Source organism: Chiloscyllium punctatum, chromosome 26 (assembly GCF_047496795.1).
Source record: "Chiloscyllium punctatum isolate Juve2018m chromosome 26, sChiPun1.3, whole genome shotgun sequence".
Classification (NCBI taxonomy): Eukaryota; Metazoa; Chordata; class Chondrichthyes; order Orectolobiformes; family Hemiscylliidae; genus Chiloscyllium; species Chiloscyllium punctatum.
The window spans coordinates 36,900,171-36,924,262 of record NC_092764.1 but is presented as its reverse complement, the minus strand read 5'-3'; the positions used below and the strand labels follow the sequence as shown (position 1 = coordinate 36,924,262).

At 40.2% G+C, this 24,092-nt stretch overlaps 1 protein-coding gene across 1 annotated transcript in view; it reads right to left on the bottom strand.

Annotated features, from left to right (window-relative positions):
* Nucleotides 1-24,092, bottom strand: part of slc7a9 (solute carrier family 7 member 9) — a 61,285-nt gene that overhangs the window by 35,724 nt on the left and 1,469 nt on the right. The window contains exons 2-3 of the mRNA XM_072596148.1: nucleotides 15,003-15,170; nucleotides 2,030-2,177 (exon numbers count right to left, since the gene is read on the bottom strand). Coding sequence (XP_072452249.1) covers nucleotides 2,030-2,177; nucleotides 15,003-15,131 — 277 coding nt within the window. The 5' untranslated portion in view covers nucleotides 15,132-15,170. The remainder of the gene's footprint in view (nucleotides 1-2,029; nucleotides 2,178-15,002; nucleotides 15,171-24,092) is intronic.

Sequence of the window (24,092 nt, the reverse complement as noted above, 5' to 3'; positions counted from 1 at the left end):
GTGCAAATTTACGAAGCAACAAAGTCTTAAAAATAGATTTTATTTGTCTCTTATTGACTTGGAGAGAATGCACAGCATACAGAGCTGTTAAAAGTTGCTTATATGTCAATCGGAACTACTTTTCCCTTATAAATCATTATGTCAAAGTTCCTCATTAACACCAACATAAAATATAATTCAACTGACGCTGGCTATAGAGTCATAGTCATACAGCATGGAAAGAGACCTTTTGATCTAACCTGTCCACTGTGATCATATTCCCAAACTAAACTAGTCCCACCTGCCTGTGCTTGGCCCATATCCCTCTAAATCTTTCCTTTTTATGAACGTATCAAATGTCTTTTAAATGTTGTAACCAAATCTGCATCCACTTTCTCTGGCAGTTCATTCCACGCACTAACCACTCTGTGTAAAAAAAGGTTATTCCTCATGTCCTTTTTAAAATCTTTGTCCCTCACCTTAATAATATGGCCCCTAGTTTTGAACACCCCCATCCGAGGGAAAAGATCCTTGTCACTCACCTTATCTATGCCCCTCATGATTTAAAAAATCTTAATAAGGTCATCCCTCAACCTCATTTGCTCCTGTGAAAACATCTCAGTCTTTCCAGTCTATTTTTATATCTCAAACCCTCCATTCCCAGCAATAGTCTGATAAATCTTTTCTGAACCTTCTCCAGTTTGATAATATCCTACTTATAACAGGGCAACCAGAACTACACACAGTACTCCAGAAGAGGTCTCACCAATCTTCTGCACAACCTCAACATGAGGTCCCAACTCCAATACTCAAAGGTCTGAGTAATGAAGGCAAACGTGCTAAATGCTTCTTAACCACCTGTCTACCTGTGACGCACATTTCAAAGAATTATGTACACAAACCCCTAGGTGTCTTTGTTCTACAACATTACCCAGGAAGCTATTCAATTGCATAAGTCCTGTCCTTGTTTGTTTGACCAAAATGCAATATCTCACAGTCATACAAATTAAACTCCATCAGCCATGTCTTAGCCTTTTGACCCAGCTGATCAAGATCCCATTGTACTCTTAGATAACACTTTTCACTGTCCACTGTACCACCAATTTTGATGTCATCTGCAAACTTATTAACCGTGCCTCCTATATTCTCATCTAATCACTTATGTAAATGGCAAACACAAGTGGACCCACTACTGAAACACCACTGATCACAGGCATCCAGTCCTATAAAACAACCCTCCACCATATTAGGTTGGAAGTCTTCCCTTGATTAGGGGAGCAAACATTTGTGGGACATACGAATATATGAATTAAGAGTAGGAATAGGCCATTCAGCCCATTGAGTCTGCCCACCATTCAATAAAATCATGGCTGATTACATTCCCATCTACCCCTGATAACCTTTCACCTTCTTAATTATTAAGAATTTGCTTATTAGGAATAAAGCTGACACTAAAAAGTATGTTGTGTAGAACAACAGTTGCACTGATTCATTCCTGGAGTATTTTGAACTGGTTAATAATAGCCTGGTACATTTACACTCTTTTCTGAATTCTTTCATAATTTTGAGTGCTCATTGTATAATTGCATATTTGATCTTCAAAATGAGAAACTGTTGTGGGAGTTGGTGAAAGAGATTTTGACATTTGGATTGAGATTTTATAAGTGATTTGTGAAATTTTTATTTTAATTGATTTTTAACAATATTATGGAAAGCGAACAAATAGTGGTTCATTTTTAATGACTGGGAATTTTTAATCAAGCATTACATTTCATCTTCATAAGATAATAGACACTTCTCCATTCTTTATGGCTCTAAAAAAGATGTAAACCTTTAACTGTATAGATTATTAATTATTTCCATGTCTAAACATATCCTTTCCTCAGCAGTTGAGAGATATGGCAATTATTTTTTGATTTTTGCTGTAAAGGAAAAATATTATAAATTCCAAAGTACATCTTTCTTTTTGCAACAATTTCTCTTTATTCTATGACAGGTTAGAATATCTGTGGTCTGAAACAAATTGGTTAGGATGTTATTTTTTGCTTACCCAATGTTGCTAGGACTCCACAAGCTGACCAGACAATCAAACAAGGTCCCACTGCTCCAGTATTGGATAAAACAGCTTTAGGCGAGATAAAGATTCCAGAGCCAATCATTGTTCCTACAATGAGACTGATACCACTGATCAAGCCAACCTTTACAAGGAGAGGCATAAAGGAGAAAAAAAATACTTTAGCAAGAAAACAATGAACAAAAGGCCATTTAGCCCATTCTGTCAACAGCTTGGGCAAAATTTATTCATTGATACAATACATATGACCCATTTGTGATTCTTGAGAGAATGTTTTGTATAATTATTCCAAGAGATACCCTATATAGATAATCAAGAAGTCTTCGAACATATTTATTAACCCAGTGAAAATACCAAGGCTCCCATACATTATTTAAAAAGGTTCATTATCTTGGCCTCCTTTTTTGAAAATTTGTTGATCTGAAGCCAAAGTCTCTGCAGTTGTACTTCTTTATAAAGTGTTATCATTTAACCTATATTTCCTCTCCTTTGCTTGCTCCAAATATATATTTCACTGCACTCAATTTTATTTGACATTCATCTGTCCAATCCACAAAGCTCCTGAACTCATTTACAATCATTTGTACAGTTAACCCATGTTGTTATTTTATGCCATCAACAATTTCACATCATGAACAAATCCAATTCATTTATTTGAAAAGACACCACAATCATTTGGGTGACACCAATTGCACAAAATAAGCCATTTTATTTACTGTTCCTGGGCCAATTGTTATTCCAAGCTGTGATTTTAGTTTCAATCCAGTAAACCCTTATTAGTTACTTTGCAGTATCCCATCTCTCTCAAAACCAGATTGAGAGAATGAAAACTTTGTTTTGATTATATTATCTGCATTAGGTAACCGCAGCTATTACAATAAAATATTAGAATGAAATCTTTGCCAATTTAGGTAAGGAGATTGGCTCTGATGGTCTGTAATGAATAATGCACCAAAGTACAAAGATAAGCTCACTGAGGACTTTGGTTGCAGAATCCTGTGGATTTTCCAAAGTCAAATAGAAATTGTGCAACATAGATACCATTAGCATTTTTGAGTATTGGGATTGCACACCCATTGAAGAGATAGGAAGTCCAGCTGAAGGTGGCTTATCTGAGGAGCTGAAATTCCAGACATCACACCACCACATGATAACTTGCTGCTCTCTTAGCCATTTCCTTATTTTGTTTCTTTTTAAATCTCACCATTTTTCTTTAGGGGTCTATGCAGCAACACCAATATAAATCAAAGTGGTTCTCTGTTCTCCAACAAGTCATATTGAAATTCAGGACATAGGGAGTGCAAAGAATCTTTAGCTGTGCTTATGTCAATATTTTGAGCAGGTGGAAGTTCTGCCCACAAAAAGTCAACCCAAATCTAGCATGTCAGCCTAATTGTTGGTCTTCTGGTATGCTTCTGCCAAAGTCTCAAACATCTGTCATTTTTCTGTGTCAAAGTATAGATGCACATATTTTAACAGGGAAAACATGGTGGTACAAATTGTTACAGGAAATCTAGCTTCATATTCAGTTCATTCTTGTGCAGTGGCATATTGTTGGTTGTATGTTCTCATTGGCAATGCACTAACCTGCTGTATAAAATTGGTCACAGCTCAAAGAAAAATCCTTCCAAAATCACTGCCTAGAGTGATAGAAAATTCATTCATGAGAGCAGTTACATTGAAGGTAAGCAAACGTAATTGCAAAGTGTATCTGCAGATCCTAACTTGGAGGTATATTAAAACCTTTCTATGAAACCAGAATTATCTTAACCACAGTTCAAATCAAATATTGTGTTTTTCACATTTCCTTGTGATTTGGATTTTCTCTATTTGATCACCATTTCCTTCTGTAATTCAAATGTTCTGTTAATGTAGCAAACCTTCAAACAAATATTTCTCCAAGCAAGTTTATTTGTATACCTGCTTTTATCATCAATTTCTTCTTTCTCTATCCTTCCTGAAGGTGTTGACACTTTCTCCATAGTACAGATTTATGCCCGATGGTCACTCTTTGCTCCTTTTCCCATATTCTTGTGATTCCTCTGAAAGCCTCAACAGAAAACTGCAGGAAGGGTGTTTATTGCGGAGAATACCACAGCCAGATCCAATGCTGTCTTCAACCACCACACAAACATACATGTATTGCCATTTCCAGGTTGGTGCATGGACATGAGAAGATGGAAATTTGACTAATTTTCTGCTTTCTCATACTCTGACATCACCAGCAATTCTAGCATGCCCAGAAGCTGGATCCACCAGCACCCATCAAGTTGAGAACAGCTGGTTCAGCACAGACTGTGGATTAATTCTACTCCTTTCATACTATGTGAAGTTCAGAGACCTTTCCTCTAAAACATCACATTGCTAATACAAAAGGACTTGCATTTGTATAGCATGTTTCACTCAGGGTAGCTCAAACCACTTCACAGCCTATGAAGTACACTTTAATCATAATTACAACAGACAAGTGCAGTAATCAATTTGAGAACAGTCAGATCGCACAAACATAATAAGGCCTGCAAGATGCTTAATTAAGCAATAAGGCAAGACGCCAAATGAATTCCTCAGCTTCTTTTCAAATATTGGCATTGAATCTTTTTGATCCACCATGCACAAGTGGTCAGGGTCTTGGTTTCTTGCCTTATTCAAGAAATAAAGAGTCACTGACAGCTCAGCATTGCACTAAGTATGAGCCTAGTTCATGGGCAGAATTTTCCCTTTCTCAGTTAGTGAGATTTATTGGACTGGGTTTGCAAAGGCTCAGCATGACTGTGTTTACACAGTCTCTTACCCTTCACCTCATTCACTATGCTCTTGGACACCTTTTTTGAGGAATCCCATGGCCACAGAACCAGAATTGCTTGCCACTGCTGGGATCTACCAGCTTTCAGGCCTCAAGTGTCATATTTAAAAGTGAACAGTACATCACTTCAGGCATTACCCACCAGGAACTGTCCCTCACACTGTGATGCTTGAGCCTCAACATTCAACAAATGGTCCAGAGGAAAGGATAGCTATCTGCCTGCTTCACAAACAGGGACCTGGATTTGTCGGTGAATGGGATGGTGGAAAGGAGAGCAATCTTTTTCCAATCAACAGCCATGGGAGGCCATGATATCAGACCAAGCCAGACCGTTCACAGATTGCAGCCTGGATCAGTGCTATGTCCCTGGTAAGAGAAACGTCCAGCAGTGCAGTGAGAAGGTCATTGATCTTCTGCACTCTGCAAGGATATGTTTTACCATCTTCTTTCTGCTACCCCATACTCATAGACTGGAAACCATTCTCTGCAGGCAGATAGCACCAAGCCTCATGGGTTATAGCTCTCACTATTGTGTGCATAATGTCCACTGAACAGCTCTCAATCTCTTCATCCTCCCAAACTACTGACACTATCGACCATCTGTACGTCCTGCTCACTTACTATCTGATATGTTGCTCCCCGCCTTGTGCCTATGCATTGTCACTAACTACTCTTCCATCCACTTCCATCTCAGTCAATCCCTCCTATAGTCTTGTTGCAGCGAATATTGGCCCATAACCAGGCAATGACAAATCCAGGATTTGGCAAATGAAGAGTCTGACTGATCACATGGGGATAGAAGTCCTCAACTGCCAACCAACCCAATGAGCTTCATTGTGCTGTGCTGCTCTCCCATCATCACCAGTGCTCACTCATCTTTCATGTGCACAAGCTTATATCCCTCTTGAACAACTCATTCCCTCTCTTCTCTGATCTGGGCCTTAGTGCCATCCAGCTGACCCTCAGAAAGAAGTCAGCGCCAAAGACCCTCATCGGCAGCTCCACTTCCGAGGAACACTCCAACAGTGCACCAACAAGGCCTCCAGCTGCTCAGAGACATCCACCTCAGTGCTAAATGAGACTGAGGAACACAATGCAGTGAGCACATGACTGGCACGTCTCTGCAGCTGGTTGAGAAAGAAAGATTTCTGACACTTAAAGGATCACTGGAGACTAGGCACCCACTCAATTCCATGTAGGCAATGATCTTCCTGTTATTTGCCATGAGTGACCTTGTCCACCTGCACATGCATGGTAAAGGAACATTAGGCAGGCTTCACAGAGGTACTCGGTAAACCTGATCAAAGATTGGAGGAGCCACCAATGTTATTGGTAACATTATGACTTTGGCATGCATGTGTCTGGTTGGGTCCATGGACAGGGTGGTGGTCACCATGGAGACCCAGCACCAGCACACTGTGTTGCTGGGTATTCACATGGCCCTGCTCTCCAACACTCTAGTCACAGGTACTCAGCATCAATAGCAAGGTAAGAGGGATGAAGGGCCATCTTAAATAAAGTGAGCTGTAATGAACTGCAAATGTATGGAAGTAAGATAGTCACCACTCCGATCTGAAGTCGCCTTTTACAACTTGAAGGGGAAAACAGTAGAAGTTTTCACAACATCAAACATCTGATTTTTAAAATTCTCACAGTATCTTCTCACCTTTCCCACCATTCACAGGAGGGACAGGAAAATTCTGTTGCATACACTTAAGTTTCTGGAGTGGAACTTGAATCCACACCTTCCTAAATCACAGCCAACAGACTGAGCCCAGGCAACACTAGCATGAACTCATCTCCTGTCCCAAAGTATTCCAGTTCCATCGAACTTCCAGCAGAATCAAATTCTGTAATCTAGTAATGATGCTTGGTTTGCCAAGCAGGGGTGTGGAGTGGTGCCAACAGTACATTTACAAATAATTACAAACTTAATTTCTAATATAAATAAGGCATTCATGAATTCACTAAAACTGTCTCATCAAATTATTTATCTTTACTTAAATTGGACTTTCCTTAAACTTGTGTAAATCACTGGAATAGAAGTTAGTATTTAACCAAAGTTTAATTATGTATTGTGCTAAATTGCTGTTTATTTTGCTGAGTAGCAACATGCAAAGCTTGCATAGTTAATTGCAATTGTGTGAATTATTACTGTTAACAGACCATCTGACTTAATGCCTAAAAAAAAAATCAATATTGCAATTTACATGAATTTTAGCAAGGCTTTTAATAAAGTCCCTCATGGCAGACTGGTCAAGAAAGTAAGAGCTTATGAGATTCAAGGCAAAGGGGCACTTTGGATCCAAAAACGTCTGAGAGGCATGAAGTAGGGTAAGTTAGGCATAGGTGTTTCTTTCACTGGAAATCTAATGAAGGGGCTGCACTCTGAAAGCTTGTGATTTCAAATAAACCTGTTGGACTTCTGACTGTCAGTTCAACATCCTTCACAACAGTGGGGTGCCATAGGGCTCAGTGCTGAGCCTTCGCTGTTTGTGGTGTACATTAACTTTGATATAAATGTAGAGGGAATGATCAAGAAGCTTATGGATGACATGAAAAATAATAATATGGAGGATTGTATTGGACTGGTCAGCTGAGTAGAGCTGTGGAAAATAGAATTCAGTTCAGAAAAGTGTAAGGTAACACACTTGAAGTGGCCAGGGATTACACTATGAATAGTATAGGATCCTGGAAAGTACTGTAGGTCAGTACTTGGTGTGCATACCCACAGATCCCTGAAGGTAGCAGTGCAGGTGGTCAAGAAGGCATATGGGATACTTGGCTTTGTTGGCTGAGACACAGAATGAAAGTGTAGGGAGTTTATACTAGAACTGTATAAAACACAGACTGGCCCACAGCTGGAGTTGTGGTCACATTGAAGAGGGTGCAGAGGAGATTCACCAGGATGCTGCCTGTATTGGAAGGTATGATATATGAGGAAAGATTGGAAAGACTGGGATTGTTTTCCTTGAAGCTGCAATAATTGAGAGAACATGTAATGGAGGTGTAAAAGGTTATGAAAAGTATAGATTGATGGCTAGGAAGGCATTCCTGTTCATTAAAGGGTCATTAGCCAAGGACCTGGTTTTAGGGTAAGAAGTAGAAGGCTAAGAGAGAGATGAAGAGAAATGTTTTCATTCACTGAAAGGTGGGTATCTGGAACTCACTGCCTGAAAAGTGGTTGAGTCAGAAATTCTTGCAACATTATCAATATTTAGATATTCCCTTGCATTGTCATAGCCTCCAGGACTATCGGCAAAGAGCTAGAAAATGGGAGTAGTGTAGTCAGACCTTTGTTGACTGGCACAGACATGTTTCAAATGGTGTGCTGCTAAAAATCTGAGCTATAAAGACTAATGTAGCGCAAACAGTAAGTTCTAGGAGTAAACAAGATTTAGCTCCTTATTTAATAGTTGATAACAATAGTAATATTAAATATAAACCAGTCAGAGGCAAACAAAAACTGACCATCTTCTGTTGCATACAGATTTGCCATCTTAATTTTCTTCACCAGAAAATCCCTGCACTCCCTAAATTGCAACATCTAATTGTTACCTAAATAATTTCAGGATCTTTTTCCTTTTGCTCATAAGTCCAAATGACATGCCTACTGTTCCCTGTTTGATGATACACTGTATGATACCAGTACCTCTGTTGACCTGTCTGTTCCCTACTACAGTTTACTTTAATGTCCAAGTTTACCTTATTTTGGATATAAAAATAAAATAATGCAGATGATGAAATTTTGTTTTAAAAGCAGAAAATGCTGGAATTAATCAGCAGGATTGGCAGCATCTGTGGAGAGAAAATCAAACCTAATCTTTCATCATTCCTGATGAAATATCACAAACCTGAACATTGGGCTTGATTATCAAATCTGTATAATTTCTGAGTCCTGACCCTGTTGTTCACAGGCCACTACTTTGAAAAATTTTCATTAAAAATATGCAAATTCAGTGCACAATTGGTGAGACAAAACATTTCCATGAGGTGGGAGCTGCCTGCAGCAGGTGAGTGGCAAAGGCAGCTGGCAGCCATGATGGTGGGTATAAAGAGTGTGATGCTGGAAAAGCACAGCAGGTCAGGCAGCATTCCAGGAGCAGGAAAATCAACGTTTTGGGCATAAGCCCTTCATTAGGAAAAATGAAGGCAGCCATCCCGGCAGCCATGATGGTGCCTGCCAAAGCCTTATGAAAGACAGCAGGTAGCGCCTCAGACAACAAGTAGTATAAATACTCACAAAGATAACTGTAAGGCCAAATAAGATGTAATGCACATATCCACTGCATGATTCTTCAGGACCTGATACCTTTCATGCATCAAAAGAACATTTTTCACTTTTCCCTGCTTTTGATCTGACAGCTGTGCACTAATGTGAACCAAGCTTTATGTGTTCCCAATTTCCAGTTGAAATTGTGTTCTCATCTCACTGTCTCAGGTTCCTGAAGGAAATCTCCTCTTAATCTTCTGGGTTCTAAGGATAAAAGCCCCAGCTATTCCATTCTCACCATTCTCCTGCTCCCTCTACAGGGCCTTGAAATTCTTCTTCTTCGATACTCGCTTTGAGCTGAACTTCAGCGGAGAGGTAACACCTATACCGACAAGTCCTGACAAACCTATCCCAACAGTCACTGCATCAGGGGTCAGATCAGTTTTCCTTCATGTGAATCCAAGGAAAGCGATGGGACCAGATGGAGTACCAGGCCCTGAACCAGAGGACACAGCTTAAAAATACGGGGTAGACCATTTAGGACAGAGATAAGGAGAAACCTCTTCACCCAGAGAGTGGTGGCTGTGTGGAATGCTCTGCCCCAGAGGGCAGTGGAGGCCCAGTCTCTGGATTCATTTAAGAAAGAGTTGGATAGAGCTCTCAAGGATAGTGGAATCATGGGTTATGGAGATAAGGCAGGAACAAGATACTGATTAAGGATGATCAGCCATGATCATATCGAATGGTGATGCAGGCTCAAAGGGCAGAATGGCCTACTCCTGCACCTATTGTCTATTGTCTATTGCCATGCACTCAGAGCATGTGTAGATCAACTGGCAGAGGACATCTTCAACCTCTCCCTGTAGCAGGACACTGTCCCTGCTTGTTTCAAGAGAACCAATATAATCTCTGCGCCTTCACAGACTCATGCAGCATGTCTCAATGACTACTGCCCAGTGGCCCTAACGTCGGTGGTCATGAAGTGCTTTGAAAGGCTGGTCATGACATTAGGTAAAATCAATGACTGCAGATGCTGGAAACCAGATTCTGGATTAGTGGTGCTGGAAGGATGCTGGTCATGACATTAATCAACTCCAGCCTCCCCACTACTCTTGACCCACTCCAATTTGCCTTTGGACAACAGATCCACGTCAGATGCCATATCACTTGCCCTTCACTTAAGAATCTACTCATTGACTGCAGTTCAGCCTTCAACACAACTATCTCCTTGAGACTGATTACTAAACTTGGTGATCTTGGACAAAGCCACACTCTCTGCAACTGAATCCTCAGTTTCCTGACCCACAGGTCATAATTAGTGAAGATTGGGGACAATATTTCATCCTCATTAATACTCAACATTGGAGCCCCCCAGGGGTGCAAACTCAGCCCCCTACTATACTCACTGTATACCCATGATTGCATTGCCAAATACCAGACTAATGTTATTAACAAGTTCACTGATGACACCACCATAGTCGGTCGAATCTCAGATGGCGACGAAACAGACTACAGACAGGAGGTGGAAGACCTGAGAAAATGGTGCATTGAGAACAACCTAGATCTCAGTGTCGGCAAAACCAAGGAACTCATTGTTGACTTTCGGTGGGATTTACTCATGCTCCCCTACACATTAGCGCACAGAGATAGAATGAGTGGAGAGCGTCAAGCTCCTGGGAGGAATGGTCATCCACAACAAGTTTTCTTGGACTCTTCATGTGGACGCACTGGTTATAAAGGCCCACCAACGTCTCTTCTTCCTCAGGCAGCTGAGGAAATTTGGCATGACAGCAAATACCCTTGCTAACTTTTATAGAGCATCGAGAGCATTCTGTCTGGATGTATCACTACCTGGTATGGCAACTGTACCATTCAAGATCAGACACAGTTACAGAGAGTGGTAAACTCAGGCCAGACAATCACAAAGGCCAACCTCCCATCTGCAGAATCCATCTGCCAGGCCCACTGTCAAGGAAAGGCCGCCAGCATTCTTAAAGACCCACCCCACCCTGGCAATGCTTTTCTACAACCTCTACCATCGGAGAGAAGGTACAGAAGCCTGAACACACACGCCAGCCGGTTTCAAAACAGTTTCTACCCGAGTGTTGTTAGAATACTGAATGGATTCACATACTTAATATTTGCCTGTACCTGTGTTTTTGTTTTTATTGCTGTTTACCTATTATTTACTTATCTATGCTACTTAACTCTGTGATCTGCCTGTATTGCTCGCAAGACAAAGCTTTTCACTGGGCCTCGAACACGTGACAACAAGTTCAATTCAATTCAATTCAAATTCTTCCTCCTTTTTAACTCATCAGCAAAGTGAGGAGACAGATTGCACTTGCATGAAAGTACAGAGAAGTTCCATTATGGAATTAAGCCACTTGGCACATGTCAGTTTGTGCTAATGCTTACTCTCAATGTGAGCAAGTTATTCTATTCTCTTTTATCGATTTGCTTTTCTTATATATCACTGCTCCTCTGTTTCCTTTAGCCACTATCCAGTTTGATGTTTAATATTGACAATTTTTATCCAGGTTACACTAGGAAGTGCATTCCAAAGCCTCATAACTATACAAAAAAATTCTTTTTCACTCTCTATTCAGAATATTTTCCATCTATTCCTGCTAAAACGCTCCTTCTACTCAGGACCCCTCAAGAACTAAATATTCATTGACACCAACCATACTTTCAGAATTGTAAACATGTCTGCCATTTTTCTCCATTTGTTGTTCCAATGTATAATAAGATTATTCTTCCAGGCTGACGTTGTATTAGTAATCAGAATCTTCCAGTAGCATTAAGTGTCCCAACTGTGCGACCAGAAATGTGGGACTCACAGCTGGGTCAACTGACTATGTGCATTCACATGGTGGCCAATTAATTAGGTATTCCTGGATGAAATGGTCAACCAATTATGTGGCAGGGGTGCGCAAAAGGTTAAAAATCCTACAGTTACCTTACAGGGTTGAATGATTGTATTTGTAGGCCACCTGAGCAAGCTTTTATTCTCCACTATCCAGTAGCAGTAGACTTGCTTTGTCATTGGATGCCTTCAGACCACAGCTGCTGCTAGATCCTTCTAATCTTTCCTTTCTTCCTCTCTGTATAAGCTCATCAGCTATCTGCTATTCTGCAATGATGTCTCAGAGCAGATAATGTGTGTTTCCACAGTTTGACAATGCTTCCATGAAGGTGCTCTTCCAGTCTGTCGGGGAACATTGGGAGGTCCTAAGCAAAAAAAAATATTGCTAGAGAAACTCAGCGGGTCTGGCAGCATCTATGGAGAGAAAGCAGAGTTAATCTTTTGGGTCTGGTGACCTTTCTTCAAGACCTATCAGTTCAGATGAAGAAATGGCCCAGTCAGAGGATGTTACTGTTACACCGTTCTACTGTGACTTCCAGCAGTGCAGATATATTCACCTCAGTGTTTAGGCATTTGTGGTTAGACATAGATCACACTTGACTAAGTTCTAGGTGCCCCTCCTCCTCCTGACAGGACAATTGTGTGCCAACAGTGGGGAGGAGTGTTAGCAAGCCACACTGGGGTATAATCTCAGGATGCCCCAGGAAGCTGCCACATCTCCTCCCCCTTCCTAGTTACCCCATTGCCTCTAGAGGTGAAACTTCAGAGGATGCAAGTGCACCTCTGCAGGACACCCTCAGCACTAGAGCTCCCCTCTGCTGGTTTTTGTAAGTTTGGAAATCCTGATCATGTGTGTGGCAATACAAGGAGGCAGACCTCCATGAACTACCACCTTGAAAACTATTGGTATTGGATTGTCTCCTAGTCCATGAAGCTAGAGAAAAAAAATTCCTTGACATTCTGAGCTGTCCCTGACATTATGGTCAGACATTTTTCTGTGAAGTAATTACTTCACTTGCGGTATAGTTTTGATTTTGCACCAATGCTCAGTGTTTCCCTGACCTTGGTTGGCATCATTTGGAACTGACTGAGCACTGTCGATATTTCTTGTTGTGTCCTGGCTATTGCTGTGCATGCTCCTAGACTCCCTTTGCTGATTCCTCTCCAGCTGTGTCATTTCCATCCTCAATGTGTACTCAAAAGTTGCAACAATCTCCCTGGATACTCCGACATTGACCCTAGCGCAGGAAGCATCACCTTGCATTTTTCTCAGTCATCTCTGGCCTTCCTTCCATCATCAGGAGTGCTCGCAAAACTGGAGTCAATGGGAATCGGGGAAAACTCTCAGTTGGTTGGAGTCAAAGCTGGCACATGAGAAGGTGCTTTCGGTTTTTGGACTTTAATTAACTCAGTCCTGGGACATCTCAGCAGGAGTTGCTCAGTGTCCAAGGGGTAGCAGGCAGCTTCAGCTACTTCAGCTAAGATTTTCCTTACATAAGAAGATCAGAAAGTGATTTGTTGATGATTTCAAAGTATTCAGCAATCTTCACGACTCCTCAAATACTGCAGCAGTCTCTGTTCATATATATCAAGACTTGGATAGTATCTAAGCTCGATCTGAGAAGTGGCAAGTAACATTTGTGCCACACAAATACCAGGCAATGAACATTTCTAATAAGAGAGAATCTAACCCTCTCTCCTTCACATTACTCTCACTGAATCCCTAATTAACAACATTCTGGGGATTACCATTGACCAGACACTGGCCTGGACAAGCCATATAAATATTCTCTTAAAGAGCTGGAAATTAGCTTGGAATTTTGCAGCAAGTAACACACCTCCTAATTCTCCAAAGCCTGACAGGATTGGTGTTGACTCAACAGGCTGAATGGCCTGATTCCACACTGCAGGGATTTTATAATTCCATGATTTTCTGCTGCTCTGACTGAGTTCATACACACACTAGTTTTGTATTCTTGGTTTATATTAAATTAATTGAGGTTAAATACCCCAGCTGCTGACCTGGGATTTGAACTCATACCTTAGGGTCTTTAGCCAGGAATATAATCACTTAGGTATTGCATTGTTTCATCCAAAAAGGTTTGGACTTTATGATTGTTAGTGCAGAGAATAATGCTCCTATGGAGCTAGAGCTACATGCAATTAAACTCTTGGTAAGTAAATGAGTTTCGAGTAAATTAAAATTGTAGCCATGTTTGTGTTTACTGTGCTTCAGTGAGAATATTGAAGTACCAAAGGACAACATCCCTTAACTTGGCTTGCTTAGATGATTGGCTGTACTTTGTTGGTTCAGAAACTCAATTCAAACTAACCAACTTTGTGAAGGACATATAATGGTGGAGGATTGGGTGAGTGTGGATAGAGGTCAAAATTGAAAGAAGCAACTTTTTACCTGCAAAAATTGTTAACTATCTATGATAAAGTGTGTATATATGTTTGATGTGTGTGTGTGAAAGAGAGAATCTAATCTGGCAATGACAGATTTTGTGAATAGAATGCTAAATTGTACTGCTAAATATTAGAGATAGATAGAAATCTTTGATTAATTCAGATCCAGTTGGATACATTGTGAGGAACTATGAGGTTTGTTTTCTGCATTGAAGAAATTATTTGACTTCCCTTATTGAGACTTAAATTATCACATGAAAATTATACAATGAAGATTACAATTTTGAAGGCATCACTGCAACATTGTCTTCAATTTTATGTCCTACAATGAGTGAACATTACTTGTCATACAAATAATTGTAAAGAAAAATCATAGAATTCCTACAGTGTGGAAACAGGCCATTTGGCCCAACAAGTCCACACCGACCCTCCAAAGAGTAACCCTCCCAGACCTATTCCTCTACCATATTCCTCTATATTTACCACTGACTAATGCACCCAACCAACACATCCTGAACATTATGGGTAATTTAGCATGGCCAACTCACCTAACCAACAGTTTCGATTGCCTTAAAAAAAAGCTAATTGCACAGCAATTTGTATTGGTTGAACTTTCTAGTCCTCCATTGTATATAGTTGGGAATACCATACTTGCCTGTTGTTTTAGAGCCACGTGTTTTGGTTCATTTTCTGTCATGTCCTCCAACTCCAGTTTGTCAGGTGCTCGATTCCCATTTTTCATTCCTGTATTATTTTCTCTCTTCCTCAGATTCTCCTCATCCATTTTTCTAGTTTTTCAGCTCTAGAACAATTGTGGAAGTACCTGTAAACATTTTTCAGTTTTTAGCAAAGAACCATCGTAGTTTGAAATATTTACAGCTCTTAAGTGAATGAATTGTGTATAATTTGACAAAATTTGTATTTGTCAAATAAATAACAATTTGTGTTTTTTTTTCATTCTTGAACTGCAGGACTGGGGATTTACATTTCTTACAATTTAAGAAATTACTTTTCTCTTTATATCCATATAGCAGGGCAGTAGATGTCTAGGCTGAACATCTCTATGAAAGATAACATTTGCGATGGTGCAATATATCTTCAGTACTGTTCCGAAGTATCTGTGTTGATTTTGTGTTCAAATCTATCAATAACCCTCTGACTTCAAGGCAAGAACATTAGAATAAGAGAAAATTTGAATTATAGAAAGTGAAACTGCATCATTGCTTGCCAAAACATGGAAAATAGGAGCAGGAATAGGCTCCACAGCCCTTCAAGCCTACTCTCAGAGTCATAGAGTCATAGAGATGTAGAGGACAGAAACAGACCCTTCGGTCTAACTCGTCCATGCTGACCAGATATCCCAACCAAATCTAGTCCCATCTGCCAGTACCTGGACAATATCCCTCCAAACCCTTCCCATTCATAAACCCATCCAAATACCTTTTAAATGTTGCAATTGTACTAGCCTCCACCACTTCCTCTGATAGCTCATTCCATACATGTACCACCCTCTGCCTGAAAAAGTTGCCCCTTAGGTCTCTTTTATATCTTTCCCCTCTCACCCTAATCCTATGCCCTCTAGTTCTGGCCTCCCCCACCCCAGGTAAAAGACTTGTCTATTTATTCTATCCATGTCAATCACGATTTTATAAACCTCTATAAGGTCACCCCTCAGCCTCCAACGCTCCAGGGAAAACAGCCCTAGCCTATTCAACCTCTCCCTGTAGCACAAATGTTCCAACCATGTCAAAGTTAAAAATCACACAACACCAGGTTATAGTCCAACAGGTTTAATTGGAAGCATACTAGCTTTCGGAGCAACGCTCCTTCATCAGGTGATAGTGGAGGGCTCGATCGTAACACAGAATTTATAGTAAAAATTTACAGTGTGATGTAACTGAAATCATACATTGAAAAATTGATTGTCTGTTGAGCCTTTCATCTGTTAGAATACAGTGATAGTTTCACTTCTTTCATGTGTAAATCACAAAACTTTTTTTTAAAAAAGTTGCATTCTCGGGTTAGCTGTTAACAATGGTGATAGCTAGACAATATGTTGAAGGTGTTGGCCCTCTGTGTTCTCTGTCTATGCCATGATGTTTAGATTGATTCTAATCTAAAAAGTGAGATAACAGAGTTCTACATGAATGCATGCAGTTTTTGAGCAAAGTACAATGTAACTCTGCAAGTACAAATTCACCGTGTCAATATCCTTGTAAATCTTTTCTGAACCCTTTCAAGTATCACAACATACTCTTCTATTCAATATGATAATTGAGACTTTAAATTTTAAAATATGAAGGATCAATTTCTAATATTAATAAACAAATACATTTTTTCTTAATTTCTAACAAAACTGCTTCATGTATCACAGGCGTGTTAATATCAAAAAGCTCTAAATATCCAAATTTGAAAATCTTGCATCCTTAAAAATTGAAAATCTGATTAAACAGTTGGTTAATTGCATTATCACTATTGTTAAATATAAGGTTCCACGTACTTGCATGACACAAACCTGCATGGATGAACAGAAGTTTAGTTTAGTTTAGTTGTTTTATTTAATGTTAAAAATAATTCTAATAATTTTGAATACACAGAAAATTTAGTATCAACAGATCAATAGCAGGATTTTGTGTTTGGAGTATTGTACTCCTTCAATATTATGTATCTTTGGTTAAAGTAGGATTGGACATGAGGTCATTAGATGCCCTTGTGGAAATAATTTTTCACCATAACCTTTAAGAACGCAGTTTGTCCGGTTGTTTCCTTTACTCTGATTTTTCTGGATCAGAGTCAGATGCAAATGCCAACATAGTTTCCTAATGGTTCCTCACTAAGGAAATTAAATCAATATGTTCAAACTGAATTAATTGTTGTCATTTTTAAAAAGATAGACAAAATGAATGAGACTGAACAAAATTACCTGCAATTCCCAAGGGGGGTGGCACATGATGGACTCTATTAATTCTTTGAGTTTTAACTAGGTTTCCTTAGATAAATTGTATATATGTTTTATACTTAATATAACATAACATAGTGTGTATTCTTAATTATACTCAAAATCAATCCTTATTCACTGCTGCTTCTTAATTTTTTTATTCCTTTCTCTAAGAACTCAGAAGTGCCAGTTGATACTTGGCAATTCTATGTTGCATGTCCAATGACTATTTACACAATTATGCATTTAGCATTTTGCAATGGCCACTAGCAAAGAACCATGGTCATAGACACTCTGTATCAAAAAGCATCAATGCTGTACTTCAGTTCAGACTCAAAAAATTAGACTATAGGTCCCAGCACCTTGCATCATGCAGACCTGAGCACAGGTCTTCTCCCATGTAGTCCAACCAGCAACAAAGGCATATAACTCATATAAACATTGATGTTTCTGCAGTCTGTTTGGAGAAATGCAATTGTAAATAGTGTATTAGCTGGCTTGTCAGTCATGTGACTTCTACCTTTGTCTAACTTTTTTTACTCTTATTCTAACATATTATTTGAAATATAATGTAGGACATTTACAGCTGAACAAGAGTGAATCTTCAGGGCTGTAACAGAACCAGTTACTTTTTTTTTGTTGAAAAAGAAAATTAAAACCACATTCTGAACTTAGAAATGCAGGCTGAGTCAGAATGGCTGTCATTTTCCAATCTCTGTTACTGTAGAAATGTAAGACAATATGAGACAGAATTTGAGCTTGTTCAGGTCTTTGTGGAAAAACAATAAAATAGCTACATAACTAATTGAAAAGGCTCAGAAAAAAAGAGTTGCAATGATGTTCATAGCATGAGGAAAGACTGCTGCAGACTGTATTGAAGTCTCAAGCTCACTGAGGAGTAAACGATCCAGAGAGAAGGAATACTGTACTTTTTGAAGATATACTTCAAACCGCACATTCATATTATTTATGAAGTATTTGTAATTAACATCAAAACTTGGGGGTGAAAGACTACTGATCAATATGCGGTATCACTATTAGACACAAGAGCAGGAATAGGCCATTCAGTCCATCAAGTCTGCTCCACCATTCAATGAGATCATGGCTGATCTGATAGTCCTCAACTCCACTCCCCTGTCTTTTCTCCAAAGCCCTCGATTCACTTAATGATTAAAAATCTGTCTATCTCAGCCTTGAATATACTAAACAAAGCAACCACTACAGCTGCCTGTGGTTAAGAATTTCACAGATTTATTACCCTTTAAGAGAAGAAATTCCTCCTCATCTTTGTCTTAAAAAGGTGATCCCTTATTCTGAGATCACTTCCTCTGGTCCTAGACTCTCCCAAAAGAGAAAACAACTTCTACAACTATCCTGTCAAGTCCCCTAAGAAGGTACAGTTTTTTTCTCCATTTAAATAATATTGTAATAAATACATTCTATTCTTCCTGCCAAAGTGCATAACCTCATGGTTTCCTATATTACATTCCATCTGCCATGTTTTTGCTTACTCACTTAACCTAGGCAAAAGTGAGAACTGCAGATGCTGGAGATCAGAGACCAGATTACAGTGGTGCTGGAAAAACACAGCAGGTCAGGCAGCATCCAAGAAGCAGGAAAATCAACGTTTTGGGCAAAAGCCCTTCATCAGGAATGATGGCAGGGAGCCTCCAGGGTGGAGAGATAAATGGGAGGGGGGTGGGGCAAGGGAGAAGGTGGCCAAGAGTACAATAGGTGGATGGAGGTGGGGATGAAGGTGTTAGGTCAGAGAGGAGGGTGGAGTGGATAGGTGGGAAGGAAGTTGGCAGGTAGGACAAGTCATGGGGATGGTGCTGAGCTGGAAGGTTGGAACTGAGGTCAGGTGGACGGAGGGGAAATGAGGAAACTGGTGGAGCCCTGGGATTGAAGTGTTCCGAGGCAGAAGATGAGGTGTTCTTCCTCCAGGCATTGCGTGGTGAGGGAGTGGCGTTGGAGGAGGTCCAGGACCTGCATGTCCTCAGCAGAGTGGGAGGGGGAGTTGAAATATTGGGCCCCATTCACCTTAAGATCTGAGTTAATGTGAAATATGTTGTCTGATAATTGCATGCTGCTTTACGATACATCTGCAATTTTTCCTCATGCATGAGATGTGCTCCTCAGTTATTGTTTATGCTCAGACCGAATGGTTTGACCAGAGCATGCATATACAAGCTGCAGAGTGAATAGACTTGCTCTCTGTGACAAATAGGTGGTGCTGAATCTCTATAAGGTGTTGTTAAGAAACACTGGAGTGACATAGAACTTAGAACATAAAACAATACAGCCCTTTGGCCCTCGATATTGCGCCGACCTGTGAACTAATCTAAGCCCATCCCCCTCCACTATCTCACTATGTGCTTATCCAAGGATTATTTAAATGTCCCTAATGTGGCTGAGTTAACTACATTGGCAGGCAGGGCATTCCACACCCTTACCACTCAGAATAAAGAACCTTCCTCTGACATTTGTCTTAAATCTATCACCCCTCACTTTGTAGATATGCCCCCTTGTACAAGTTGACATCACCATCCTAGGAAAAAGACTTTCACTGACCACCCTATCTAATCCTCTGATCATCTTGTATGTCTTTATCAAATCCCCTCTTAGCCTCCTTCTTTCCAATAAGAACAGACCCAAGTCTCTCAGCCTTTCCTCAATAAGACCTTTCCTCCAGACCAGGCAATATCCTGGTAAATCTCCTCTGCACCTTTTTCCAATGCTTCCACATCCTGTAATGGGGCGACCAGAACTGTACACAATATTCCAAGTTCGGCCGCACTAGCATCTTATAAAATTGCAGCATGACATTACGACTCCGGAACTCAGTTCCTCTACCGATGAAACCTAACATACCGTATACCCTCTTAACATCGCTATCAACCTGGGTGGCAACTTTCAGGGAACTATGTACATGGACTCCAAGATCCCTCTGCATATTCACACTGCTAAGAGTCTTTCCAGTATTCTGCCTTCCTGTTATTCTTCCCAAAGTGAATCACCTCACATTTATCTGCATTGAACTCCATTTGCCACCTCTCAGCACAATTCTGTGGTTCATCCAAGTCTCCCTGCAACCTGTAACATTTTTCTACACTGTTCACCACTCCACTGACTAGTGTCATCTGTAAACTTATTAACCCAGTCACCTAGGCCTGTATCCAAACCATCTATCAAAATGATAAACAGCAGTGCTCCCAAAACAGATCCTTTGGCACACCACTAGTAACCGGACTCCAGGCTGAATATTTTCCATCAACCACCATTTGTTGCCTTCTTACAGAAAGCCAGTTTCTAATCCAAACTGCTCAATCCCATGCCTCTGCATTTTCTCCAATAGCCTACCATGTGGAACCTTATCAAAGGCTTTATTGAAGTCCAGGCACACTACGTCAACTGCCCAACCCTCATCTACATGCTTGGTCACCTTCTCAAAAAACTCAAAAGGTTTGTGAGATGTGACCTGCCCTTGACAAAACCATATTGACTACCAGCAATCAAATTGTTGCTTGCTAGATGATTATAAATCCTATCTGTTATAGTCCTTTCCAAAACTTTTCCTACAACAGACATAAGGCTCACTGGTCTATAATTACCAGGGTCACCTCTACAGTCCTTCTTGAATAATGGCACATTTGCAATCCTCCTGTCTCCTAGTACGAAACCTGTCGACATTGATGACTCAAAGATCAAGGCCAAAGGCTCCAACACCTCCTCCCTAGCTTCCCAGAGAATCCTCGGATAAATCCCATCCGGCCCAGGGAACTTGTCTACTTTCACTCCTCTGAATTGATAACACCTCTTTCTTACTAACCTCAATCCTTTCTAGTCTGATATCCCATATCTCATTCTTCTCCTCTACAATATTCTCCTTTTCCTGAGTGAAAACAGATAAGAAATATTCATTTAGCACCTCTCTGATCTCCACAGAGTCCACACACAACTTCCCACTTCTGTCTTTGACTGGCACTATTCCTACCCTAGTCATCCTTTTATTCCTCACATACCTATAGAAAGCTTTAGGGTTCTCCTTTATTCTACCTGCTAAAGACAGCTCATGCCCTCTCCTTGCTCTTCTTAACTCTCTCTTTAAATCCTTCCTAGCTGATCTGTAACTCTCCATCGCCTCATCTGAACCATCTTGTCTCGTCATCACATCAGCCTCCTTCTTCCTCTGAACAAGAGATGCAATTTCTGGAGTAAACCATAGTTCCCTTACCTTATCACTTCCTCCCTGCCTGACAGGATATACCTATCAAGGACATGCAATATCTGTTCCTTAAACCAGCTCCACATTTCGATTGTCCTCATCCCCTGCATTTTGCTACCCTATTCTATGTATCCTAAGTCTTGCCTAATCGCATTATAATTGCCCTTTCCCCTATCTATAACTTGTGCCCTGTGGCATGTACCTATCCCTTTCCATCGCTAAACTAAACGTAACTGAATTATAGTCAGTCTCTCCAAAGTGCTCACCTAACACTAAATCAAACACCTGGCCTTGTTCATTAGCAAGTACCAGATCCAGTATGGCCTCCCCTCTTGTCGGCCCTTTGACAAACTGTGCCAAGAAACCCTCCTGCACACATTGGACAAAAACGGATCCATCCGATGTATTAGAGTTGTAGCATTTCCAGTCAATGTTGGGCAAGTTAAAGTCCCCCATCATGACCACACGTTTACTCGTACCCGGAATCGTTTTGCTGATCCTCTCCTCCACATTCCTAAAACTCTGAGGAAGCCTATAAAAAAACTCCCAGCAGTGTCACCTCTCCTCTCCTGTTTCTACCCTCAGCCCATACCACCTCAGTAGACAAGTCCTTGTCAAAAGTTCTTTCAGTCACAGTTATACTGTCCTTAACTAACAAGGCCACACCTCCCCCCTTTTACTGCCTTCCCTGTTCTTAATGAAAGATCTAAACCTTAGAACCTGCAACATCCATTCCTCACCATGCTCTATCCATGTCTCTGAAATGGCCACAACATCGAAGTTCTGGGTACCTATCCATGCTGCAGGCTCACCTACCTTATTTCGGATACTTGTGGCATTGAAGTTGACACACTTCAAACCAGCTTGCTGTCTGCCAGCACATTCCGGTAACCATGAAATCCTGTCCATGCCTTCCCTACTCTCATCCTCCTGTGCACTGGAACTACACCTCCGGTTCCCATCCCTCTGCTGAGCTAGTTTAAACCCACCCGAATAGCACCAGCAAATTTCCCACCCAGGATATTAGTACCCCTCTGTAGATGTCCCACCTTCCCCAGAAACGAGCCCCAATTATCCATGCACCTGAAACCCTCCCTCCTGCACTATCCCCCTTGTGCCAAAACCATTCACTCACTTCTCACATGGAAACTGGAATCAAAGATAACTAATTAATATTTCTGCTTAGGTAAAATGAGTTATTTTTGAGATTAGGATAGTCTTCCTTATAAATCATTAATATCAAAGGTGGACAGCAATTTTCAATACATCTTGTGTGATTTGTAGCCATACAAGAGATAGACAACATGAGAGAAAATTAGCCAGGCCTATGATTTAAACTCAATGATTCACCACATAGAACATGGGTTAGACACTTGCATTCAGTTTGAATTCTCAGCTTGTGTGGGTTTGAAAAAGGCTAGAAGATTTGTATAGCTTGGATTTAAGAAAGTATTCAACAGCATGAAATACAGTGAATAGCAATATTTTTTGTCAGGCTGAAAGGCATATGGGAAGTCTCTTTTCCATGGTTTAAAGTATAAGTTGCTTAGAAAAATAAGATAGTGTATGGTCAATAGTACTTTTTAATCATTTGTTACAGTCAAAGTTAAACATGAAATCATGACATATTATTTCAGCAATCAACTGGAAGTTAAAATTTCTCTTTAAAAACGATCAGTCTTGATGGAAAGCGGACAGTTGCAGAGTTTAAACAATAGTTAGAAGAAAGAACACATTATTAGCCCGTTTCCTTACATTGTGTGGAGATACAATGGAGCTAGATTCTCCTCTCTATAATTTTGTACCAACAATTGATCTCTTCTACTATAATTCAAGATCACAATCGTTGAAACGTAAACCGCATTCCGGATACCATTCAAATAACCATCCTGTTGTTTGGTGGGAATGTAATTTCAGGGCAATGGCTGATGGTGATCTTCCTGATACCCATACTATGTCTCTGATCATCCCTTCCATGGAAACAATTTTTCATGTCCTTCTTGCTTAGTTAAGCATTATTTCCAATTTTAAGCTATTTGTAGTTTCAACCACCTACAAATATACTATACCAAATATGATCTGCTAAAATGATGATAAGGAGCAGATGGGAAAAAAATTAGGAAACCACTAACACCTTCTCAACAGTGATGATGAGGAGAGAAATGATGAAATCCCAATCAAATCACCTGTGAGTTCTGCACAGACCATAAGCCGTATGAAAAGGTGTTCTTTAAACTTCAGCAATAATGATGTCAACTAGCAATGTATGCCACCTATAGGTTATAGGAGATAATCATGCACCATTTATTAAATTCGCTATTGCCTGTCCAGAGCCACACACTGCGGGCAGGACCTGGCCTAAACATCGTATTTTATCATCATCAGAGTTAGATAACCCTTCAATTATAAAGTACGTTCTGGAAAGAAAAGTCTCAAATTGCTTTGCAAATGGTTGTACTATAAAACTTTTCAAAAAAGCCTTAAATAAACGGACATAATTTTGATGTAATTGTCCTCTCATCTTTAGGTGTGCTTCTCCACCACCATCGCTAATTTACAGAATAGTGTATTTCAGGTTGCTG